Source organism: Mizuhopecten yessoensis, unplaced genomic scaffold, assembly GCF_002113885.1.
Source record: "Mizuhopecten yessoensis strain PY_sf001 unplaced genomic scaffold, ASM211388v2 scaffold6029, whole genome shotgun sequence".
In the NCBI taxonomy this organism is placed as follows: domain Eukaryota; kingdom Metazoa; phylum Mollusca; class Bivalvia; order Pectinida; family Pectinidae; genus Mizuhopecten; species Mizuhopecten yessoensis.
Window position 1 is genome coordinate 92,135 of NW_018406344.1, and position 26,812 is coordinate 118,946.

A 26,812-nucleotide genomic window follows, 5' to 3' on the forward strand; every position below is an offset into this window, starting at 1 on the left:
GAAGCATACGTACAACAACCGTCCTACATAACTGTCGGTTGTAGGATCTATCCTTACAAACTCTGACGGTTTATGAATGTGTGTTAAAGTGATGTACAATTGTCAATGAGTACTGACGAAGTGAACCCTGTAACGGTAGCTAATGAGCGTGGTGAGGTGTAGTCACCTGGAGCCATCACTGATGTATCACCCCCAAATGTGGCACATACGATATGCATGCTGGTCAGGTAAGCACTATTATGACGAGGAACCAGTGGATCGGAATCAAATCGGATATCTTGACCCAATTAATACGTCTACAAGCCAAGCATGACACCCTCTACAAGGCCTTGGGTATCACACAGTACGTCTACTTCAATTAGATACTGACCAACTTCAACAATTTGAAGATTATTGTCAGACCCATAACAAAAATACATGTTTTATGATTCCAACATATCGTGATAGTTGTTGGAAAGTGACCTTGTAGCGGTTACTGAGCTGTGTGCTAATCCGTATCATCTACAGCTGAAACTGTAGCGGTTACTGAGCTGTGTGCTAATCCTGATCATCTACAGCTGACATTGCAGCCGTACACTTTAACCCTATGTGCTACCCTATTATTTAATATGGCATTGTAGGCGTGCACTAATCTTGTGGCTTACAGCTTACATTGCAGCCGTATGCCAATCCCTATAATTTTGCATATGACATTGTAGCAGTGCGCTAATCCCCATGACCTACAGCTGCCATTGTAACCGTGCGCTAATCCTTATGACCCACAGTTGACATCATAGCCGTATGCTAGTCCATATTATTTGTAAAAGGTATCGCTCACCTGTTATTCAATTCAAAGTAGGTAAAAATCTAATTCATGAACAGAAAGGATAGTAAGCACGCTAACACTCAAAAGTCTTCAATGGTTTAACACGTTTCCCCCCCCCCCCCCCCCCCCCCCCCCTTTGACCTTCAAAGTTGATAAAGTTACTCATTTGAACAAATTTGATAACTCATCATCAGACCATGACAATAGCTTCACATGATTACTCTATTTTATTTGGTTATACAGGAGAGGTTGTTCAAAGGTTTTAATACATTTGATCCAAGTGGCATTGGAAATGGGTCAGGGTCATTTATGTGAAGGCACTTGACAGCTTTTAACCCCAGCATGCTACAGGTGACATTACCTTAGGCTGTTTTGGTTATTAAGAAGAAGCTGTTTAAATGTTTTAACACTTACACATTTGATTTGAAATTTGGTCAAGGTCATTCATATGGGAAAATACCCCTTCGTCCATGCATGCTACTAGCTAAGTATCATCACCTTGTACCCTTGCTTCAGAAGAAGACGTTTAAAGAAAGAACATAAATGCTGGATGGACGTAAGCAGCACCAAATCATAGCAGACTTAAGTATGGAGTAGGTGAGCTAGGATGTATAATTACTGTTTATACAGTGCATCAATGTCAGCTGCTCACCTTTTTGTTGTAGATATATTCTTCCGGTGAATTGCAGTATTGTTAGCGTTTCAAAAATAACGCTTTCGTGATAATAAAGACATCTTTCTGTATAAAGTCTGCAGAAGAGTAAGAGAAAATACGAAGTTTGGAGGGAAAGTTTGCTGGGGACAAGTGTTGCTGTGCGGCAGGGAGATGTTTTCTTCTCTCGTTTGTTTCGCGTGTAGGAGGAAGAGGTCAGAAAGATCATTTCGGAGGATCCACCATTCGCAATGGTAGTCCGAATGGGTTTTCAAGCGATTTCTAAAAGACTCACAAGTCTGTAAGTTCTTTTTTTTAAAGGGAACGCATTTGGAACTATTACCATTTGTCTAAAAACACTCATACTTCTAATATTACAGAACCATTTTATAAATCTGCGAATCCATCATATCTGATGACATTCCACGTAACATAACGATCAGGTTGAACACTGTTCAAGAGTGAAGGTTGAACACTGTTCAAGAGTGAAGGTTGAACACTGTTCAAGAGTGAAAGAAAGTCTGTTTAAAGCAAATAACAGTATAATATTCCATTTCAGTGTACAATGCACATGATTCCTCCCACACAAACTTAACTTTACACAACTGAGCAAGATTCCATCCACACAAACTTTTCAAAGAAAATCCCACCCACATAAACTTACATTACACAAATTAACAAACTTCCACCCATACAAACTTTACACAAATGAACAAACTTCCACCCATTCAAACTTTACACAAATGAACAAACTTCCACCCATTCAAACTTTACACAAATAAACAAACTTCCACCCATTCAAACTTTACACAAATGAACAAACTTCCACCCATTCAAATTTTCACAAATGAACAAACTTCCACCCATACAAACTTTTCACAAATGAACAAACTTCCACCCATTCAAACTTTGCACAAATGAACAAACCTTCACCCAAACAAACTTTACACAAATGAACAAACCTTCACCCATTCAAACTTTACACAAATAAACAAACTGCCACCCATTCAAATTTTTCACAAATGAACAAACTTCCACCCATAAAACTTTTCACAAATGAACAAACTTCCACCCATACAAATTTTTCACAAATGAACAAACTTCCACCCATACAATTTTTTCACAAATGAATAAACTCCTCGTCACAGCCGTATACACTTCTTGCACGCAAGAACGTAATAACTGTATATAACCTACACTACAAGAACACATACCTGTATTATCTTTAGAAAAGTGAATGAGCATGTATTATTTTAATGTTCATGTCGTAAGTTACATAAAAGTTAACATGTTAAACTCAGTTCAACGCTTGCATTTACATTGTGAATTTACAGTTACTATTTGTGTAAGTGTCTGTATCGTCAGTGCAGGCAATATTCCTTGAACAATAAAGCGTATCCGAAAAGTTAATCTTACGATGGTTTGTTTCGTCTTATGAGAGGCGGGAGGAGAAGTGTCAAAATGACACTGATGATATTGCATTCATAGTACAATGAACGCTGCTTCTTTGGTAATGTTTAAGAACAGAATACTGTATACAATTACATAGTATCTGTCCTGAAGGTAATAACAATAAAGCTAAGCAATTGGAAACAGTAGATGCTCAAGTTGTACCCCGGCAGTTCCACTTTTGAATAGTTCATATAACAATAGATTCATATTTGACATATGACTGGCTATAACTACCTTGCTCCTTATGTAATGGTTGCTTCCTGTCGAAAGAATAGATGTAGTATAATGTGGCAGATGATGATTTTGATATGATGACATGTCCATGTTAAATGACCAACAGGAACAAAATATTATTTGTACTGGTCAGGGCAGTTTAGCAAAGTGGTCAGTGGGACGATATGTCGTAAGTCTGTAATGACCAGTGAACGTAGGTGGACAATGTCACTGGCCGGGGGCTGTTTCTTTTGTGCACCAGATAGCCAATTATAACCAGTTGTATAAATCCTTGTATGTGTGCTATTGTGTGATTTAGGATCAACATGACCATTGGAATGTTCGGCCAAACTAAGAGGAGCTTTAAAACACCTTGTACAGGGACCTCCATTCAGGTACCCTCTATAGTACAGGGTAGAATTATTGTGACAGGACTGGTGACACTTAGCCCTCTGGGACCAGGACACAATTTACAATGTCTGTGTTTCCCATCATGTACAAGGAGACAAACGTGTTATTCTCATCAAAGTAATGTCCAAGAAGCACGTGCCTGTGTTGCCAGTACCATATCTCGGTTACAGGGGCCAGCCCAACACTTCCCAAAGCGAGTCCCTATTGGGGATAGTACAACGTATTACAACCTTTGCTGCCCATTGGACAGACTGGATATAATATTTATGACAAACAGGCTAAGCTATCGAAAAATGTCAAATTCGAAACTAATACAGATGTTGATACAGAGAGTACCGAATTATGTGAAATTACTTCCGTTTTTATATGAACTGGGGTACACGAGGCATCGCCTCATCTGGGTCCCATTATAAATTCCATTCATCAATGGTAATGACCAGTGAGAAATAATCGATTAAAAATACAGAACTTTGTAGTGAGTTTATAGAGGTTTTAAAAGTAGAACACTTGTCCTAAGGCTAGAGGAAATGCAAATAAAACAGTGAATAGCCGTGTGTCACTGGCAAGGCTAACAAAACCATTTCTTCTGAAGCTCAATAATAAGCTGTCTACGGGCTCATTGTGGACGGCGAGTAGTACATAATCTCCTATCAAACCCTGACCCCCAAAGCACTATTGAGTTATATAACATATTGGTGGCAAGGGCAACACGTGGTCGCTCTTAACTGACAAATGTATGCTTGGAAAATAAACAAAGAATGCAATAATATGTGAAAGACTAATTCACTGGTGTGTAAACCAAAACGATACCAGTGGCGGATCCAGAGGGTTTTTTTGGGGTTCAGGAAACCCCCCACCTCGAGAATTTTCTTTAAAAATCATGTATTTTCACCATTTTCCTCAATTTTTCCCCACATGGACCCCCCCCCCATGAAATTTGGAAACCCCCACAGATAGGTCTCTGGATCCGCCACTGGATACATGTTGTATACATCATATGACGTATTCGTAAAACACGTGACAGATTTTTCAACTATTCATTAACTTTATGACAAGCTATATATGGTAATTGTTTTCCTATCAAACAGGTCGACATTTTCACGGAATATCTTTTACGCGCCTATGGTGTGTGTGTTAAGATGTTTGGTCTGACGTTAAGTCAACATGCGAAACATTAAAAATTCCTGATATTGTGTTTATATGAGCTGGTTACGACCACTTCATAAGGTGAATTTAAGTATTTACTCTTCAGTCGATTTTAAGTAGAATAAAAACGTTGATCACTAAACTTTTGCCAGCTGAGTGGACACGTATATAAACACACGGAGAACTATGCCAGTTCAGCCTTGCTCCAAATCTCTACCTGCTTCAGTGGGAAGGCACAAACCGTGGCAAGTAAGACTTGAAGTGCAAAGGTAAACACAAGAACTCATTTGGAACAACGTACCTTTAGCCAGCTTTCCAGGTGTGACAACTAGACCCTGGGATTCCTCGCTCGTCGTCAGCTGGGACATGTTGGGTATGGTTGGTTGTTCCGGCCCGGCCAGGATAAGGACTGGGACCGGGGTGTCTCCTGCCTCGTCAGCCACTTTGAAGCGTCGACAGTGCAGTTCACTTGCGAAGTTTGTTAAGTTTTCCTCACGGATTTATCACACACCACGCTTATGGTATATATCCCTCCCCGTGCCAGTGTGAAGCTCTGAAAACCGTATACATTGGAATTACAATTTAAGCCCCAAGTCACATAACCTATATTTATAAAATCTACGGAAGATGAACGACAATTTGGGAAGCAGCCTCTGAATTGGAAAGTTGCATCACGGATGCTTGTGAACGTCAAACGGATGTGAATTATTAGGTGACAGTATCCAGGTGAGATGTAAATATTACATAGACATAGTAGTAGAAGGCTGGAGCAGTGAGCGTGAAGTGTGGCTATACGTACCAAACCAGTCGGCCGTAAAGGTTCCGAGACGGAGGCCGTCAGCTGAAAGTCCAGTGGCCCAGAACCACGTAAACTCCTTATTTGTGGGAGCGCAAGTGGCATGGACACAAGGTAAAAACACGTTGGTGACACAGACCTACGCAGACATGTGTATCAAGTTCTGAAGAAGCTTGTTCTATTAATGATAGTGTCTATTTTTACAGTCATGCATATTTAAAGTTCTCCTCGAGTGCTGATTGGTCGACCGTGTCTTTCCCGCCATTAAAATGCATCGTCACTCCTGTGCTATTTGTGACAGTGTTGAAGCGACATTCCTAGCCCCGACATGAGAAAATCTATTGCCTAAATTACAAAATGTATCTATACCTGGACCGTGTATACTGCCCGGTCGCCCCTTACCAAAGTTGCCGGCTATACGGAATCGTCCTTATCTCTCTGTTTACTGTCAAACGGGTAGAGGGCAGGTAGGGAAGTTTGGGGTAAATATTGTAACTTGAGCGTAAACTTACAGAGAACACCTGGAAATCACCTGTCGGTGTACAGGTAGCCGTGAGTAGGGAATGCCGATGGAGGCTTGTGTATGGCAGTCCTACATGCCAAGGCCGTCCATTCACGCTGTCGTCGACAGCTTGTCAACTTGGCCTACATGTAGTTAGTGCTTTGTGATAGCTTTAAGGCAATTCTTTTTTTACAATTTCCACAGATTCTGCCGAATCTCCGACATTCGAAGCATTGTTTTAGATAAAAAATCTAAACGATTGTTAACAAAAAGCAGTTAACTGCCCTGAAAATTTCCAAGCAACCTGGTTTTTCTAGAATTTTGCTGTTCAGTAAATACTTGTATAACTGTAGCCGAGGACAAAACAAGGCTATCGTCTTTCGCTGTTGTTATTGTGACAATAGCTGTTAGTAAAGACCGGTCTACGTTAGCGTATCCGTATACCTCTTACTTTACATACAAGGGTGCAGCTCCGACTTAAGTTGTAACATACACAAACACCTGCTGTTCAAATGACCTGTCAAAATTGTTCTAGACAATGTTTCCCCTTTAAATTGAAGTCTTTCAAATGATCATTAGCAAATGTTCACTGGCCGCAGGCAAATTAGGTTTGAGGATTAATTATCGATAGTAAAGGGCCAGAAGCTCGGACCAGTTTTGACAAATCCTGTTCTATTCACAACTTGGGCTAACACGCCGTTTGTTACGTGACCCTAGGTCTACGATCATGGCTGACATTTACCTACACCATACCCGGAGTTCCCATAACACGCAACATACTTGAGGTTTTAGTTTCACATATCCGATTCTATGTCACAAAACGACATCGAATTTCTACATTAATGGCACACAAGGGCATTCCTATAAGATATTGTTTGGTGCCCAACCTTATTTTGGCCCTAATGACATGTTTCTAAAATCTAAATTATTTTGTATTTTTACATTTTCAATTGGCAGATTGATGATTTGAGAACAATAGTTTGATTATTTCGTGTAGTAATCAAAAGGTCTATAGGAATTCGTCTTAACACTCTCTTCTGTGAATGGGCCTTTCTTTCTGCGACCTTGTCTATTGTGACCCGTAAGGCTGAAGGAACGATTTCCTCTCCAGTCTTTAGTATTAAGCTACTTTAAATGTTTTGTTCGTGACAAGAGAGTTTCAAAATAAGGCACGTCTGGGTGTTTATCACGTGGATGCCTGGCCAGGGGACCGTATTTGTATAGACTTGTACAATATCAAGTACGTTTTTCACGTGTAAAAATATTTAATCCAATCTAAGTTTAATTAATAAACTACAACATACGCAAATGAGTTGTAAGTATAATACGTAGTTTAAGAGCACACCTGTGTAATAATGAGTCATAAATCTGAAACTAGCACAATGGTTTTATATATAATAGAACCTAAATGTATTACACCCTCAAACTAATAACATCCGTGTCCTTTCAATAGCCTACACATTTCTTTCTGTAAAGATGTATAATTTGACACCAAGAAAAAAACCTGTTAGCAGCTTGTTTATAAATACCTTGTACATGTACAAAATATTAATAGATAAACATTGTTATACAATTCAAAATATAAACAACAGCATCAACACATGCGTGTACAAATTGCAAAATAAAATAAAAACAAGTGTTGAACTGTCAAGGAAAACTAATGTTCATTATTGTATATAAAATCGAACACGTAAGTTCATCAAAGACAAGATGTATACATCAAAACAACTCATATGTGTATAAAGATATATTCATATGATAATATAGTTAATAAACTAGTAAGTGCTTTTTAATCTGGCAATGTATCACGTGATGGGTTTTTTTACGTTACAAATTATTCAATCACTTACACAAACAAAAAATGTCGAAAATAAAAGTTTAATCCAGGTGCTGAAGTACACTACATCCTAGAAAACTGAAACGGTGACATTATAACTACGCCGCCCTGACCCAAATAGTCTATATATACATATTTATCTACGGCCTATACCAACTTCTTTGTATACAGGTTCGAGAATGAAAAAGAAAATGTCTGCGCTAATCCGTCACCAACTTTTATATACAGTACATGCAGTAGATTGGACACGCTTGGTAAACGAACGAGAATTGACATGAGGTGCGATAGACCTGCTCGATATCACAACAAAATAATGTCGGAGTTTACAAACCTTTCCGTTGATGCGTGTAGTGGTGATCACTCATCGATGACGAAGGGCACTCGCGTACCTCTTCACTGAGTTCCCGTTTATATTGAAGGTAGCTCATGCGTTGGACACGAGTTCTGTTCGGGTGTTGTCGTCACTTTCCGATAGGTACCCGGATCGACGAATCGGTACCGCCCAACTGTCAAAACTATTAGCCTGAGGTGGGCTTAGAAATGGAGTCGTTGAATGTGATCTTACCTGTATTTTTTGTATTGGTATGTCACCTTTCATATAACAGAACGGCTTATACTGTATATATATCCCGTAATGATATACAACCAGGTAAAACATAATTTACATGTCCCGAGTTTAATAAGGTAATCTCGACCCAGATACAATACGACAGCCGAGGTATATACTATCCGTTAATTGATTTTCTACGCCCTTCACCGTACACACGAAATCGTCAATACTGTAATACTCACTGTTGAACACACAGTATAATAACGCTTTCATTTCAATCTTTTCTTTTTCTTTGTAATACTGAAAACCTCACTGCCAGCATTGTATTTTATGAATTAAGTAATTAAGTAGTCTGAGGGAAATATTGAAAGGTAAAAGATCAACAATGCCTGTTCGTTTCATTTGATACCGTATTCTACTATAAAATCCCCATGTTATTAGCATATACTGGGGGGAAAATAGGTTTTATTGAACGTCAGACGGCATCTGAAATCTGATAGTAAAACAAAAATCGATTTCCTATGTATGATGTTATGTTTATTAAAGGGATGATATACTTCTGTATGTAGATTGCATGTTATGCAACGAATATTATTTATGCATATAATTTAACATTCATGTTGGTTCGTAACACAGTTCCGTTCAGATATTTCCATATTATATTTTATAATTCATCATATGCAGTTTATGATAGTAACTATACATCTGTTATCTTAAAATTTTGTATAAGTTAACTTGTAGGGAAAGATTTTTGAATCAGCGGTAAAAATGTGCCCGGTGTCGTTTCTATACAAAGGCAGTAGAATTGGTTTCCATGATGCGCGGTAGCTATAGCACATCTTAGAGATATGATCATATTTTTTAAAGATGCATTTCAATCCATATACTTAATAAAAGACATTCTCATCTATCTTTCTTGTGTTTTTTGTGCATATGAACCATTTTATACAAACAGTTTTAACAAACGATAACATTTTAACAGTGTTTTTGCGGGAACAATGTCGAGTTCATGTGGTCATCATTTCCGTCAGGTGACAATCATCAATCAAAAACTATTCGAGAATTTCCGTCATAGATTATTTATTTTAAGTCACGGCATTATTAGTCCCCAATTACTCTAACAGGTCGTGGAAGGACCCGAACGGTTTCCGAACGGAAACGTTCACGTATAAAAGTTATTTGTGGGTATGATTTGAAAGCTATGGTGGCATATTTCTGCCATCCACTTGCGACTTACGAGTTACGTATGTCGACATAATTATTGAAAGATGTCGACATAATCTGAGATCGGGAGACAACTTATTGATATAAATTCTTGCGAAAGAGATGAAAAATATTTGAAATCGTTTGAGATTATGAAAATCGTCACGAAACGTCAAAAATATATATATCTATGTAGATACGAAGATTGTGGAAAAGGATGACATCAATAAGATAAATATCAGTGTACACTCCTTTACTCAAATGAAACTACATTTAACATTATATGTGCTATACGCATCGCATCATTCTACAATAAGGAAACAAGCACACTTAAAATTATGCAAAAATGTTAGATAAAAAAGCAAATGAAGTTTTCCGCAGACTTCTGAGCAGTCAAAGAGGGTTCCCGATGATTTATATTTCACTATCTGAAAAGGATCAAGCTGTTTGTGTATGACTACATGTGTTTTACCGGTAAAAAAGAAGTACGGAAATTTTCATAAAAACAATAAGGGAAATCCATTCCAGTGTTAACTGCCAGATTATGATATGTATATATATACGCACACGTATTTATGTTTACCCTTCTCCAAAATTGCTGTATCAATCCATTTTCCTTCCCCCCTTATCAACGTCTTTATCCGTTTTCCAACCGGCGTAATTAGCCTTACTGTCTGATCCGTTTCCTACACTGTATTATTACTTGCCTTTAGAGAGTGAAAGTGTCCCACACACTATATTATTACTTGCCTTTAGAGAATCATTTTTTTCCCACACACTCTATTATTATTTGCCTTTAGACAGTGAACGTTTCCCACACACTCTATTATTATTTGCCTTTAGAGATTGAACGTTTCACACACTCTATATTATTATTTGCTTTTAGAGAGTGAAAGTGTCCCACACTATATTATTACTTGCCTTTAGAGAATCATTTTTTTTGTCCCACACACTATATTATTATTTGCCTTTGGAGAGTGATCGTTTCCCACACACTATATTATTATTTGCCTTTAGATAGTGAAAGTTGCCCACACTTGAGATTATCATTTGCATTTAAAGAGTGAACGTTTCCCACACACTATATTATTACTTGCCTTTAGAGAATCATTTTTTTCCCACACACTATATTATTATTTGCCTTTAATGAGTGAAAGTTTTCCACACACGAGATTGTGTTTTGCCTTTAGGGAGTGAACGTTTCCCACACACTGTATTATAACTTGCCTTTAGAGATTGAACGTTTCCCACAAACGAGATTATTATTTGCCTTTAGATAGTAAAAGTTTTCCACACACTTTATTCTTTTTTGCCTTTACAAGATGAAAGTAGTATAAAATCTATTAATCCGTCATTTAACTTTCCCCGAACCTTCCCGCCCCTGAATGACACGCCAGTGTTATCAGTATTAGATATCTGCCTACGTTTATGTCAATTGTATAGGATGTTTTTCTATTTCAGGGTATATCATGTGTTTTGTGTAAATATGTCAGATTCTATAAGCCTTTGTGTGTTTTGTACAAAGATGTTGAGTTCAGTAAGCTATCGCGGGATTTTTGTACAGATATACTGTTAAGGGTCCACGAGCTACATTGTGTGAAGGTGTATTGTTCAATGATCTATGATATTGTTGTGTTTATGTACACGTGTTAAGTTCACTGTTTGATGAAGTAAGTTTTGTCCATAGTGATTTATATTTCTTGTGATATGTCAATATTTAAATGTGCATATGTTTAGTTCAATGAGCTCTGTCGAGTGTTTTTATCCAGATGTTGGTTTCAATGAGCTGTAGTTTACGTTTTTGGTGAAGTGTTTAGTTCAACATAATGTATATAATGATTTGCTTTAGGATCTTTGGTTTTAGTTTATTGGTGTTAGTGTTATAGATAGGTTTAATGAATAGATATGTTTATATTAATTTCTTGTCGTAATCTGAATCTGAACATATCATGAAATGAAATGAAAAAGTCTTAGCCAATAATTTGTTCTAACGGCATAATCCAGAATCAGCATGACAACTGGGTGAAGCTGTTTAAAATAATTAAATATTTTATGCAAAAGATATGTTTCCATACCTTGTTTACGTAATACCTGATAGACACATAAAGTTCGACTGTACTTATCAATTCCATAGTGTTCGTCTTGGTAACACATACAAGGTATGTTTGCTGTATACGTGTTAAGGTACGTTTGGTACGTATACACACAGATCCAGGGGATGACACCAAGTTGTCACCATGTACACGAACAAATCGATTGTCACAGGTCCATAGCCACATCAAACAGAAACAAAGTTATGAGTTTGAATTATTGATCTGTGTTGGAGACATCTGTGTAATTAGTTTATTTTACATCTCTAGGTTGTATGACTACAGTGACGTGCTCTGTACACAGGTGTGCAGGCACCTCACATTGCGTTGAAACAGGCAGTACCCGGAAATACGTGTCCTGCCTCCAATTATAATTATATTATTTTGATCTTTGTACTTTGAACGCGTGTCCGACCCATGTTTCTCATCCTTAACCAGAAATTAGAGTCATCAGGGAAATGAATAAATAAATGATTCCGCTCAAATTAGTCCGGACTTAGACTGGCCACGTGTGGGAGTGCAAACCCTCAATTTTAGACATGGGATCGCACCTGAATCAGGCCCGCCTTATGTAGTTCTAACGTATTAAACTCGTTACCATAAATAAGTCAACAAAAATTCGTTCTAATTGCTGTGTACTTAAAATGAATTAGTTTCAAACATTCATATCAGAACAATTTACATATTTACTAATTTTCAATAAGAAATATTGATCAATTTAAATAGCAATATCGTTATATTTTAGTACTTGTTATGTACGAACATGACGTCGTGAAGTTTGCTTGCCTTTGTAGTTAAGTTTGCATTCACCGCGATATTAAAATTTAAATGGGTGTAATTTGGAGTATGCAAATGTTCTGATATGGCAAAAAACAAAACACACAAAAGACGGCACTTGATTTGTTGGGGGAAACGAACATCAAGTGGAAGACATTGAAAAAGAAACACGTGAATAGACTTGCTCGTTACAAAATTAAATTTAGACGTCAGATAAACATGTAGTTATAATACCCACACAGCAAACTATGAGAAAATAACATCATCACTAATCAATTTGTTATACACTGTAACCAGATAATGTCATATGTACAATTAACTATAGTGTTACTCGTATGTAGCCACCAGACAGTGTTACCCGTATTTAGCCACCAGACAGAGTGTTACCTGTATGTAGTGTTACCCGTGTTTGGCCACCAGAGAGTGTTTCCCGTGTTAAGCCACCAGAGAGAGTTACCCGTGTTTAGCCAACAGACAGTGTTGCCCGTATTTACCCAACAGACAGTGTTACCCGTATTTAGCCACCAGACAGTGTTACCCGTATTTAGCCACCAGACATTGTTACCCGTGTTTAGCAACCAGACAGAGTTACCCGTGTTTAGCCACCAGAGAGTGTTACCCGTGTTAAGCCACCAGAGAGTGTTACCCGTATGTAGCCACCAGACAGTGTTACCCGTATTTAGCCACCAGACAGTGTTACCCGTGTTTAGCCACCAGAGAGTGTTACCCGCGTTTAGTCACCAGAGAGTGTTACCCGTATTTAGTCACCAGACAGTGTTACCCGTATTTAGCAACCAGACAGTGTTGCCCGTGTTAAGCAACCAGACAGTGTTACCCGTGTTTAGCCACCAAACAGTGTTACCCGTATTAAGCCACCAGATAGTGTTACCCGTATGTAGCCACCAGACAGTGTTACCCGTATTTAGCCACCAGACAGTGTTACCCGTATGTAGCCACCAAACACAGTATCACCTGTATGTAGCCACCAGACAGAGTGTTACCTGTATGTAGCCACAGGACACAGTTTTACCTGTATGTAGCCACCAGACACAGAGTTACCTGTATGTAGCCACCAGACACAGTGTTACCCGTATGTAGCCACCAGACAGTGTTACCCGTATTTAGCCGCCAGACAGTGTTACCCGTATGTAGCCACCAGACACAGTATCACCTGTATGTAGCCACCAGACACAGAGTTACCTGTATGTAGCCACCAGACAGAGTGTTGCCTGTATGTAGCCACAAGACACAGTTTTACCTGTATGTAGCCACCAGACCCAGTTTTACCTGTATATAGCCACCAGACACAGAGTTACCTGTATGTAGCCACCAGACAGAGTGTTACCTGTATGTAGCCACCAGACACAGTTTTACCTGTATGTAGCCAACAGACACAGTTTTACCTGTATATAGCCACCAGACACAGTGTTACCTGTATGTCGCCACCAGACACAGTGATACCTGGATGTAGCCACCAGACACGGTGATACCTGTATGTAGCCACCCAGTGTTACCCGTGTTTAGCCACCAGAGAGTGTTACCCGCGTTTAGTCACCAGAGAGTGTTACCCGTATTTAGTCACCAGACAGTGTTACCCGTATTTAGCCACCAGACAGTGTTACCCGTGTTTAGCCACCAGAGAGTGTTACCCGCGTTTAGTCACCAGAGAGTGTTACCCGTATTTAGTCACCAGACAGTGTTACCCGTATTTAGCCGCCAGACAGTGTTACCCGTATGTAGCCACCAGACACAGGGTTACCTGTATGTAGCCACCAGCCACAGTTTTACCTGTATATAGACACCAGACACAGTGTTACCTGGATGTAGCCACCAGACACGGTGATACATGTATGTATCCACCAGACAGAGTGTTACCTGGATATAGCCACCAGTCACAGTGATACCTGTATGTAGCCAAAAGACACAGTTTTACCTGTATATAGACACCAGACACAGTGTTACCTGTAGGTAGCCACCAGACACAGTGTTCCCTGTATGTAGCCACCAGACAAAGTGATACATGTATGTAGCCACCAGACAGAGGGTTACCTGTATAAAGCCACCAGTCACAGTGTTACCTGTATGTAGACACCAGACAAAGTGTTACCTGTATAGAGCCACCAGTCACAGTGTTACCTGTATGTAGCTACCAGACAGAGTGTTACCTGTATGCAGCCACCAGACACAGTTTTACCTGTACGTAGCCACCAGACACAGTTTTGCCTGTATGTAGCCACCAGACAGAGAGTTACCTGTATATAGCCACCAGACAGAGTGTTACCTGGATATAGCCACCAGTCACAGTGATACCTGTATGTAGACACCAGACAAAGTGTTACCTGTATAGAGCCACCAGTCACAGTGTTACCTGTATGTAGCTACCAGACAGAGTGTTACCTGTATATAGCCCCCAGACACAGTGTTACCTGTATGTAGCCACCAGACACAGTGATACATGTATGTAGCCACAAGACACAGTGTTACCTGTATGTAGCCACCAGACAGAGTGTTACCTGTATATAGCCACCAGTCACAGTGTTACCTGTATGTAGCCACCAGACACAGTGTTACCTGTATGTAGCCACCAGACACAGTGTTACCTGTATGTAGCCACCAGACACAGTGTTACCTGTATGTAGCCACCAGATATGGTAACTACCCCCTGATGTTGCGCATCCAAGTAGTACTTTTTCATTCCGACCCTTTTAAAACGAGTTATGGTCTTTTGTTGAAAAAGTATTTTGTCTTTTTCCTAAACTACTTGTCCGATTTCAAGGAAAGTTTACAGATATGGTCATTAAACCCTGATGTCGTGCATCAGGGTAGATTTTTTTCATTCCGACCCTTTAAAAAAGAGTTATGGCCCTTTGTTTGAAATCTTTGTCCTGACAACTCTTCCTTAACTACTATGACGATTTCAGCAAAACTGGTTCATCTGGACTAACACAATTTGGTTTGCAAGTATGTTTTGACATTAGGAGGGAGTACAGAAAGTATGCCGGTTACCTATATACTTAAATAAGTGTACAGCTCAGTGAATAAAAAAATCATTACTGGTGGGAGACTATGGATTGCTTTGCAATGCTTTACCTTACTTAGCCTTTAGCTTACAGTTCTGGTTTATATAGGAGTATTAGTTAGCCTTAAGCTTACAGTTCTGGTTTATATAGGAGTATTAGTTAGCCTTAAGCTTACAGTTCTGGTTTATATAGGAGTATTAGTTAGCCTTTGGCTTACAGTTCTGGTTGTTAAAGGTTGTGAGGTCGCGTCATCGAGCATTACGAACTCCCTTCCTTGAAATAAAAGTTACTGCCCGTTAATAAGTAGCTTACCATGTAAGGTTTTGTTTTATTTTCTAGTTATTAATTATAATTTATTAGTTGAACTAAAGGGATTCCGAGACAGAATAATTGTTTTCATTTGACAATAAAATTTTCCGTTGGAAACATACACATTTGTTTAGTCATGTGATTTTGTTTTTTGATAATCACATACATGTGCGAGCTGCAGTGTGTGGTGAATGAAATATAAGTTATGAATAAGAATGTAAGTTTATATAATTGTCTGATAATTCACCTGTCTAGATTTCATAATTACGAACATATTCGGTCTATATAACTGATATATCCCAAATGACGGCCAATTTGTAATGAGTGTGGTATTAAAACACAGAAGAAAAAAATCAAACTTTTGCGAAGTCTCAGATCTAGAAAAATTAAGAAATTCAATTCTAAACATTATGTTTGTTCCTATGTGATGCTGTGTGACCGAGAAAATATCCTAAAATTAGTTAAAATATTAATTTTCATTTAGTTTAAATATGATTGTTTGACTGTAATCTGTATCATCCCAGTTTGTAAATGAACGTAATCCGTATCATACAGGGCCGTAATCCGTATCAGCATACATACCAACTGCATATTTTGATAAAAATATAGGCAAAACTTGTGTTTAGTTCAGACTATTCATTGTTGTTTTGTTGATGAGTCATTGGTCAAGACATGTGTTGTTTAAAAGTAATTTAATTTAATAGTTATTACATTCAATTCTCCACAAAGCTGTATGTAAAATGATGTCCGTATATATATGTATATGATCATTCAGTCAAAACCATTTTAATCTAAAAATATATATATTAATATATCAGCTTAAGACACACGTATAGCCTATAGACTGAGTTACGATGGCAAGTTTTCAGTATTTATACAAGAAAACGCAAAAATACCTCTTACGTTCTTCCATCATGGGAGCATTTTACTCTGCCGTAAGCCGTATTGCAAAACTAACTTTCTGGTGCGACATAATCCAAACAGCGAGTATTACAATGACGTAAGCAAAATAGCGAGTATCGGGTTACCCCCGTGGTGTATAACAATCAAAAGGCGAGGTTGGTATACTCCTCTGCTTAATATTTACCAATAAACAGCCATGCCACAATTCACATTAAATTCGATATTAGTGTGGGTGATTAACACGTCGCATTGAAATAAACATGCATAAAAAGATAAAGCTGAACACTAGTAAGTCTAAAAACACGTGATCTATATATAACCTTCAAGTGTCGCATGTAAAAATTAATTTGTCAACATCAAGTCCGGAGCTCAATGATTGTACCAGAGGAAGGGAGGCTATAAATGTGCCGTGAAACTATGAATTATGAATCTAAATGACGCCTATCTATTGATAAGAGAATCCCGTAGCTGGCATGCTTGGTTAGAGAATGTCCGTGTCATAGTCACTGGTAATTGTTGTATACTGTATGAATATATATTGTTTTATTGATTTTTGTTTCAGCAATATACGAAACATAAGATATGTGATGCTGATACATTTGATCCTGAACATATAATATAAACAGCTGGACAGGGAGTTATTGTTTAATAATAAAAATTAATGGCATCATTTTTATCGACTATATGTGGGATACTTCAAGCAATTCTACGACCAGAAAATTTATCAATGTCAGCGTTTAATACCGAATGCTTAAACTCTCCACTTTAGGGTTAGTAAAACCTTTAATCAGCATTGCCTTCTATACTACATGTTTACATGTAGGTATCCAACGACAACAAATAGGCGTCAGAACATTTTATACTGTTTAGCCTTCTACAGAAGAGACAAGCGTCACAATGAGAATTCCGATGGTGAAAAGCGTCACAATGACAAATACATGTGTGACAAGTATCACAATGACAAATACACGTGTGACAAGTATCACAATGACAAATACATGTGATACAAGTATCACAATGACAAATACATGTGTGACAAGTATCACAATGACGAATACACGTGTGACAAGGATCACAATGACAAATACATGTGATACAAGTATCACAATGACGAATACACGTGTGACAAGGATCACAATGACAAATACATGCGTGGCAAGTATCATAATGACAAATACATGTGATACAAGTATCACAATGACGAATACACGTGTGACAAGCATCACAATGACGAATACACGTGTGACAAGCATCACAATGACGAATACACGTGTGACAAGCATCACAATGACGAATACACGTGTGACAAGTATAACAATGAAAAAAGCATGTGATGCAAGTATCACAATGACAGTATCACAATGACAAATAAACGTGTGACAAGTATCACACGTGTATTTGTCATTGTGACAAGTATCACAATGACAAATACATGTGTGACAAGTATCGCAATGACAAATACATGTGTGACAAGTATCACAATAACAAATACATGTGTGACAAGTATCACAATGACAAATACACGTGTGATACTTGTCACACGTGCATTTGTCATTGTGATACTTGTCACGCATGTATGTGTCATTGTGATACTTGTCCCACGTGTATTTGTCATTGTGCTACTTGTCACACATGTATTTGTTATTGTGACAAGTATCACAATGACAAATACATGCGTGACAAGTATCATAATGACAAATACATGTGTGACAAGTATCACAATGACAAATGCATGTGTGACAAGTATCACAATGACAAATACATGCGTGACAAGTATCATAATGACAAATACATGTGTGACAAGTAGCACAATGACAAATGCATGTGTGACAAGTATCACAATGACAAATACACGTGTGACAAGTATCACAATGACAAATGCATGTGTGACAAGTATCACAATGACAAATGCATGGTTGACAAGAGTCATATTGACAAATACAAAAACGGCGTGTCACGTGTACGAATATTTATTCACATTTACATGATTTAAAATGTCTTTTTTTTATACAGAGAAGACCCATTAATTATCAAATTCGATACTTCGGCCGATGTATTAGTTTTATGCGTTCAAATAGTGATAATGCAAAGTGAATTATAAATGTACATGTATTTACTTGAATTTCCATTGCGTATGAGATTTATGGGAAATGAGTCTAGGAATTATATATTTTAATACAGCGATTGTTTATCGAATATCAACACATATATAAAATGGAAATTCATGTACTATCCTGATTATAACAAGGCCAAGATTTGTTGCAAATATTCCTGAAAATATTTTCTTAGACTAACGTGAAATTTGTAACATCGTAGCCGTATTTAATGTAAAGGATGTTATGACATCACTAACATGATTTTGTATGTTATACATATGGTGTTATAGAACTTTATTAAAAGAATCGTCTGGATTTTGATTTTGTAGGCTATATAATGATATGTATTTCTCTACGTTATGTGTGTTAAAGTGTTCATTCCGTGCCGGTGTACGTGATTCAGGGGAGATAACAAAAGGATGAGACACTGAGCTTCCCACTCCCACCGGTACTTTGTGTTCTGTTTGTGCTTATGGTGGTGGAAAACATATTTTAAATGGTTTATTGATCAACCTATGACGAGCATTTGTGTTTTTCCTTACATTTTATTTTTTACTTCGGTTCTGATAAAATCCCACAATAAATGCCACGACACAAAACCTTTGTTTTATTAACATACCGAGTAATCATGTGTAACAGAGATAAGCATTAACACCTTGTATCGAAGTACATCAAGGATAAATGATTAACATCTATCAAATACATTGCAAAAGGTTGAAAAAATTAAATCCTTAAAAAAATGAAAATATTGTGTTTATTTCTTTCTTCGCCGAGTAAAAGATAGTTTGAATAGTGATTTTATGTCTACTAAATGTACATCACGAGCCATTCCAGTTTATAGATGTCCATTAATTGGCGCTAATGATGTGTTTTGCTGAGGTCATCTGCTATAGATCCTCAGTAACTGAAGTAAGGTTCGCGCTGGCCAGACAAAGCAAGGAAACCCAATAGGCTTACCTTGGTTCTCAGATTATTCCGGCCCACAGATCTTCTTTGAGATATCTACCTTGTTCTTTTGAAATCAAAGGAGGACTCCACGCTTCATTGAATTCTGATTTTGATACTGTCTTTTCTCTCTGGACATTACTCTTATCAGTGATGTCCAGTTATCATTATACTGACCACAAGTAGTGGTCATTCTCAGACACATTCTTGTCAAATAAAACCTTATCTTGAACAAAATAATATATACCGCGTAGACAGAATTTAATATTCATTTAAACACGTGTACGGTTTCCCTATGGAAAAGGTCATCTGTCTCAACCAAGCCGGGCTTATATGGAAATATGACTACATTGGTATATTGATATACTGTAGATTACACTGAAATATGACTACATTGGTATATTGATAAACTGTAGATTACACTGAAATATGACTACATTGGTATATTGATAAACTGTAGATTACACTGAAATATGACTACATTGGTATATTGATAAACTGTAGATTACACTGAAATATGACTACATTGGTATATTGATAAACTGTAGATTACACTGAAATATGACTACATTGGTATATTGATAAACTGTAGATTACACTGAAATATGACTACATTGGTATATTGATAAACTGAAGATACACTGAAATATGACTACATTGGTTTATTGATAAACTGAAGATACACTGAAATATGACTACATTGGTATATTGATAAACTGTAGATACTTGGAAAAATGACAACATTGGTATATTGATAAACTGTAGATACACTGAAATATGACTACATTTGTATATTGATAAACTGTAGATACATGGAAAAATGACAACATTGGTATATTGATAAACTGAAGATACACTGAAATATGACTACATTGGTGTATTGATAAACTGAAGATACACTGAAATATGACCACATTGGTATATTGATAAACTGTAGATACACTGAAAAAAGGCCACATTGGTATATTGATACACTGAAGATACACTGAAATATGACTACATTGGTATATTGATAAATTGAAGATACACTGAAATATGACCACATTGGAATATTGATAAACTGTAGATACACTGAAAAAAGGCCACATTGGTATATTGATAAACTGAAGAGACACTGAAATATGACTACATTGGTATATTGATAAACTGAAGATACACTGAAATATGACCACATTGGTATATTGATAAACTGTAGATACACTGAAATATGACCACATTGGTATATTGATAAACTGAAGATACACTGAAATATGACTACATTGGCATATTGATAAACTGAAGATACACTGAAATATGACTACATTGGTTTATTGATAAACTGAAGATACACTGAAATATGACTACATTGGTATATTGATAAACTGTAGATACTTGGAAAAATGACAACATTGGTATATTGATAAACTGTAGATACACTGAAATATGACTACATTTGTATATTGATAAACTGTAGATACATGGAAAAATGACAACATTGGTATATTGATAAACTGAAGATACACTGAAATATGACTACATTGGTATATTGATAAACTGAAGATACACTGAAATGTGAATACATTGGTACAATGTATATTAATTCATAAGGTATCAGATCTGCTCAGCCAAGAAATAGGCCTCTCCCGAATATTAGAAAGGGCAAGTGGAGCAGTGTATTGTCTCAATTATAGGTATCAGATTAGCAAACGATTGATAACACGAAACAAATTCGGTTTTTCTAATTTATTTTTATCAATCTCTCTAGCTTTGTATTGTGTGTGGAAACTCAGAACATATACATGCTTTATATTTGTTGTAATCTCGTTCTTGCCATGAAGATCTCTTTAATGCACATACATTGTTTAATTCACATAAAACATTCACTCCTTCACGTAAAACAGAACAACAGAAATTTGTTCCGACCGCTGAAGATATTTCTGATAGCGACTATTTAATCATCGTAATGAGGACACTCATCATTTTTAATCCCTACGTTGGTTCAGGGGAGATAACTGACAGCGCGGTCGAGGATTTGCATCTGTCGGAAGTTGTCTGATAACAAAGCACGTGTTACAGGACACCCACACAAGTCACGTGACAGGCTGTGACAAGTATGACAATTACGATCCTATACATTTTATCCATAACTATTCTCCCAAAACCATTAGAGGATTGTGGCTTTGCAGAGATACCCATCGCTAACCGGCATAGCCCTGTATTCTCGTAATGAACGCTGACAAAATCTGAGATTTTCAATAAAGAAAATTATTTCAGCGTGTAACAATTTCAGTTCGAATGTTGGAAAAAAACTTGATTAATTCAAGTGAAAATTAAACAATACACAATACAATAAAACCTTAAAATTGTACGTGTATGAATTGATCTCGAGGGAGACCCGTTAATCAATCGGCCTGATGATGGTGTGCGTGGTTTTATTCAAATAAGTAGTTGTGTCGTTAAAAGGGAATGCAACGCTGTTCAAGGGACCCATGGTTGTGTGTTTAGTAGAGATTTTAAACACTGACATTATTAATAGTAAGGCAATTTTTCGGAGAAACAATACGTATTGACTGCCGAATGAACGAGTTATCCAGAACATCACTAACACGGACAGAAATGTGTGCAATCATTCAATCGTTCTACATTTTGTTTTCAAGTTTTATGGATACGTCTGGTACTCAACAATGTCTGGTTTCTTAAGCCAAAAATAAATTAAATACGCCGAAAGACACAGTTTAGCATGTTTCGATTTTCTTTTCTTCTTTTCTTATTCATGGTTTTGAATCATTGCAACAGTTTACTGTGACCCGTTTTGAAACTGTCATGAGATGGGCTACACGTTTTGGTGTAATGTTGTTTGACTTTTTCTGATATTTGACAGTTTTGGAAAAGTCATAAAGTTTGATACCTTAGGTAATGTCATCTGGTGTGTGAAAGTTTGGATAATCTCATAATATGGCGTAAGACACTTTTGGTCATGTCCTACGGTGGCACTTTTGGTATGTTGGTAATGCTTTATATGATGCATGACATTTGTTTAGTGTTCGCTATTGTGTCTGAAATCACGTTTATTTGAAAGGAAAGCCAACTTTTGTCTTATTACAGAATGAGACAGCTTCATTAGTTTCTGATAGAATTTATTTCGTCTAATGGTCACTCTGCTAATTAATGGCACCACGACAGGCACGCTGACCATTAGACAGAGGTCGAGGTCACGAGCTGACCATCCGTAAGTAATGATCAACTGCGACTCCCCTCGCTGAGGCGATGATCCGACGTTCTGGGATGACATGGTTTGTCCACGGCCGCCCGCGAGTCGGGAGCGCTAGGCCTATCAGAGACGCCGAGGACCAGTACAGCTCGTGCTCCACCAATGGCAAGCCCTAAATCGAGTTAGGACTGTGCAGCAAACATGGCCGAAGGGGAAATCTCGAATCTGGCGGAAGCGAGAAATCATGGGGCGTACTGATTACATTGTTGATAGAAATTGATGCAAATGATTGTCTCGCGGAAGGTTTCCATATCAAAATAATTCATTTAAATTACTAATAACATTGTTAGAATTGCTCTGTTGATCTTATTGCTTCTTTTAGGGGCGATAACTCAATTTGGACCAAATTAATGCTGCACGGATTTTTTGTCTTTTTCAAAAGGTCGAGCATGAAGGGAATACGTACTGTGTCAGCACAGAACGAGACATGCCTGTTCGGAAACAGTAGCATTATAATAACGGCATGTCGGGGTGGAGATGATAGCCACGGCTAGGGCTGTCCGCCTTGTTCCTTTAGTCGTTATGGTAATAAGATAAGGGAGGGAAGATACATCAATGCATGGCTTGTTTGACACTTAACTTAACGCCTAAATAAATGATGTTCACAAGCGGGCCTTACTTTCCAGTTGGTTTCATTAATCTTTTTTTCAACAAGGAACTCAGAATTGCCACCAAACCCATCCCTTTATTCTAAAGTTTGTACGATGGTCTTAATGATCTTTGACAATGGTTCAGCAGGTTTGACTAATCGTATTATAATTGTAGAACAAAAGCTTGTTAGTTTTATGTGTTTTGATGTTACAAGCTTTGTGAAGGTCCTGAGTACGACGACATTGTTAAATACAACCATCTCATGAACTGGTCATTGACAATATTTCACAGTCTTTGGTATGTGGAAATCAAAGAAGGTAAGGTTATATTGATACTAGATGATGTTTATCACAAAAGGTCGACTTGCTCCTGATCAGTGTGTTGTGACCGTACTGGACCGTATAGTAACGGAGGCCCAGAATCCGGAACATCTGATAACCGGTCACTCACCAATACTTCACCTTTAGTATCTCCCTATAAACTAGCGCTATCTAAATTACAATACCAGCTCTTCATATCTGTGACCCATTAAACAAATCAAAAGTACAGAACTTAACCGAAACCAATCCAGTTTAATAGCCTTGCTGAACAACCTATCAAATATATGTTGTTTTTTCAAATGATAGATACACAATATAATGTATTTAGTACGTTGAAAGCAACGCAATGACTCGTCAGTATCGTGTTTTAGTGTGATGGAGGTGGCGAGGAAGTGTGTGATAATGTTAGAGTTAAAAGTAACAAAATGTTTGCGATAAAGTTTAGAATTAGAAATTAATGCTCAAAAGAATTCAAGTTTAAACGAAAAGAACTTTTTTTAAAAGTAACCTTTTAACTTATAACATGCTATATTAGTTGTTTCTCTATTAATCAAAATATAAACATATAATAATCAAAGACAATTTATTGAATGTCATAAATGTATCATCTTACATCTTTATAAGTTGAAAGTCGACTTTTGAACAGAGTTTTGGCTAATAAAATACATGTCATTATACTGTCACACAGTCATACGTACGCACGGGATAGTGACCGACCCAGGCTACACTACCCTGAAACACAAAGATACGTACGTACGGAATAATTACCGACCCAGCCTACACTACCTTGTCACACAAAGATACGTACGTACGGGATAGGGACTGACCCGGCCTATATTACCTTGTCACACAGATGTACGTACGTACGGGATAGTGACCGTCCCAGCCTATATTACCTTGTCACTCAAAGATACGTACGCACGGGTACGTACGGGATAGTGACCGACCAAGCCTATTTAGAGATACGTACGTACGGGATAGTTACCGACCCAGCCTATATTACCTTGACACACAGATATACGTACGCACGGGATAGTGACCGACCCCGCCTACACTACCCTGAACCCCAACGATACGTACGTACGGGATAGTGCCCGACCCAGCCTATATAACCCTCTCACACAAAGATACGTACGCACGGGATAGTGACCCACCCAGCCTACACAACCCTGTCACACAGAGATACGTACGAACGGGATAGTGACCGACCCAGCCTACACTCCCCTGAAACACAAAGATCCGTCCGTACGGGATAGTGACCGACCCAGGCTACACTACCCTGAAACACAAAGATCCGTACGTTCGGGATAGTGACCGACCCAGCCTATACTACTGCAAGTCGACTTTTGAACAGAGTTTTCGCTCATAAAATACATGTCATTATACTGTCCCACAGTCATACGTACGCACGGGATACTGACCGACCCAGCCTACACTACCCTGAAACACAAAGATCCGTACGTTCGGGATAGTGACCGACCCAGCCTCCACTACCCTGTCACACAGTCATACGTACGTACGGGATCGTAGCCGACCCAGCCTATATTACCCTGTCTTGTCACACAGATATACGTACGTCCGGGATAGTGACCGACCCACCCTATATTACCCTGTCACACAGATATACGTAAGTACGGGATAGTGACCAACCCAGCCTATATTACCCTGTCACCCAACGATACGTACGTACGGGATAGTGCCCGACCCAGCCTATATTACCTTGTCACTCAAAGATACGTACGCACGGGATAGTGACCGGCCCAGCCTATATCCCCCTGTCACACAAAGATACGTACGTACGGGATAGGGACTGACCCGGCCTATATTACCTTGTCACACAGAGATAAGTACGTACGGGATAGTCACCGACCCAGCCTATATTCCCTTGTCACACAGATATACGTACTTACGGGATAGTGACCGACCCAGCCTACAATACCCTGTCACACAGTCATACGTACGCAGGGGATAGTGACCGACCCAGCCTATTTTACCCTGTCACACAAAGATACGTACGTACGGGATAGCGACCGACCCAGCCTACACTACCTTGTCACACAGAGATACGTACTATATTACCTTGTCACACAGATATACGTCCGTACGGGATAGTGACCGACCCAACCTATATTTACCCTGTCACACAGAGATACGTACGAACGGGATAGTGACCGACCCAGCCTCCACTACCCTGTCACACAGTCATACGTACGCACGGGATAGTGACCCACCCAGCCTACACAACCCTGTCACACAGTTATAAGTACGTACGGGATAGTGACCACCCCAGCCTACCCTACTCTGTCACACACAGATACGTACGTACGGGATAGTGACCCACCCAGCCTACACAACCCTGTCACACAGATATAAGTACGTACGGGATAGTGATCAACCCAGCCTACACTACTCTGTCACACACAGATACGTACGTACGGGATAGTGACCGACCCAGCCTATATTACCTTGTCACACAGATATACGTAAGTACGGGATAGTGACCAACCCAGCCTACACTACCCTCTCACACAAAGATACGTACGTACGGGATAGTGACTGACCCGGCCTATATTACCTTGTCACACAGATGTACGTACGTACGGGATAGTGACCGACCCAACCTATATTACCCTGTCACACAGACATAAGTACGTACGGGATAGTGACCGACCCAGCCTATATTACCTTGTCACACAAATATACGTACGTACGGGATAGTGACCGACCCAACCTATATTACCTTGTCACACAGAGATACGTACGTACGGGATAGTTACCGACCCAGCCTATATTACCTTGTCACACAGATATACGTACGTACGGGATAGTGCCCGCCCCAGCCTATATTACCTTGTCACTCAAAGATACGTACGCCCGGGATAGTGACCGACCCAGCCTATATTACCCTGTCACACAAAGATACGTACGCACGGGATAGTGACCG

The 26,812-nt window shown here is 38.5% G+C and overlaps 1 protein-coding gene across 3 annotated transcripts in view; it reads right to left on the reverse strand.

Annotated features, from left to right (window-relative positions):
* LOC110451450 (paired box protein Pax-5-like) overlaps positions 1 to 9,258 on the reverse strand; it is an 83,262-nt gene extending 74,004 nt beyond the window's left edge. For 2 of the 3 annotated variants that reach the window (XM_021499475.1, XM_021499470.1), the window contains exons 1-2: positions 8,146 to 9,258; positions 4,981 to 5,232 (exon numbers count right to left, since the gene is read on the reverse strand). In XM_021499475.1, the coding sequence (XP_021355150.1) occupies positions 4,981 to 5,047 (67 nt within the window). In that variant the 5' untranslated portion in view covers positions 5,048 to 5,232; positions 8,146 to 9,258. Of the gene's footprint in view, positions 1 to 4,980; positions 5,233 to 5,478; positions 7,488 to 8,145 lie in introns of those variants that run through there. The other variant, XM_021499471.1, reaches the window with a different exon arrangement.
* Positions 9,259 to 26,812: the final 17,554 nt, after the last annotated feature.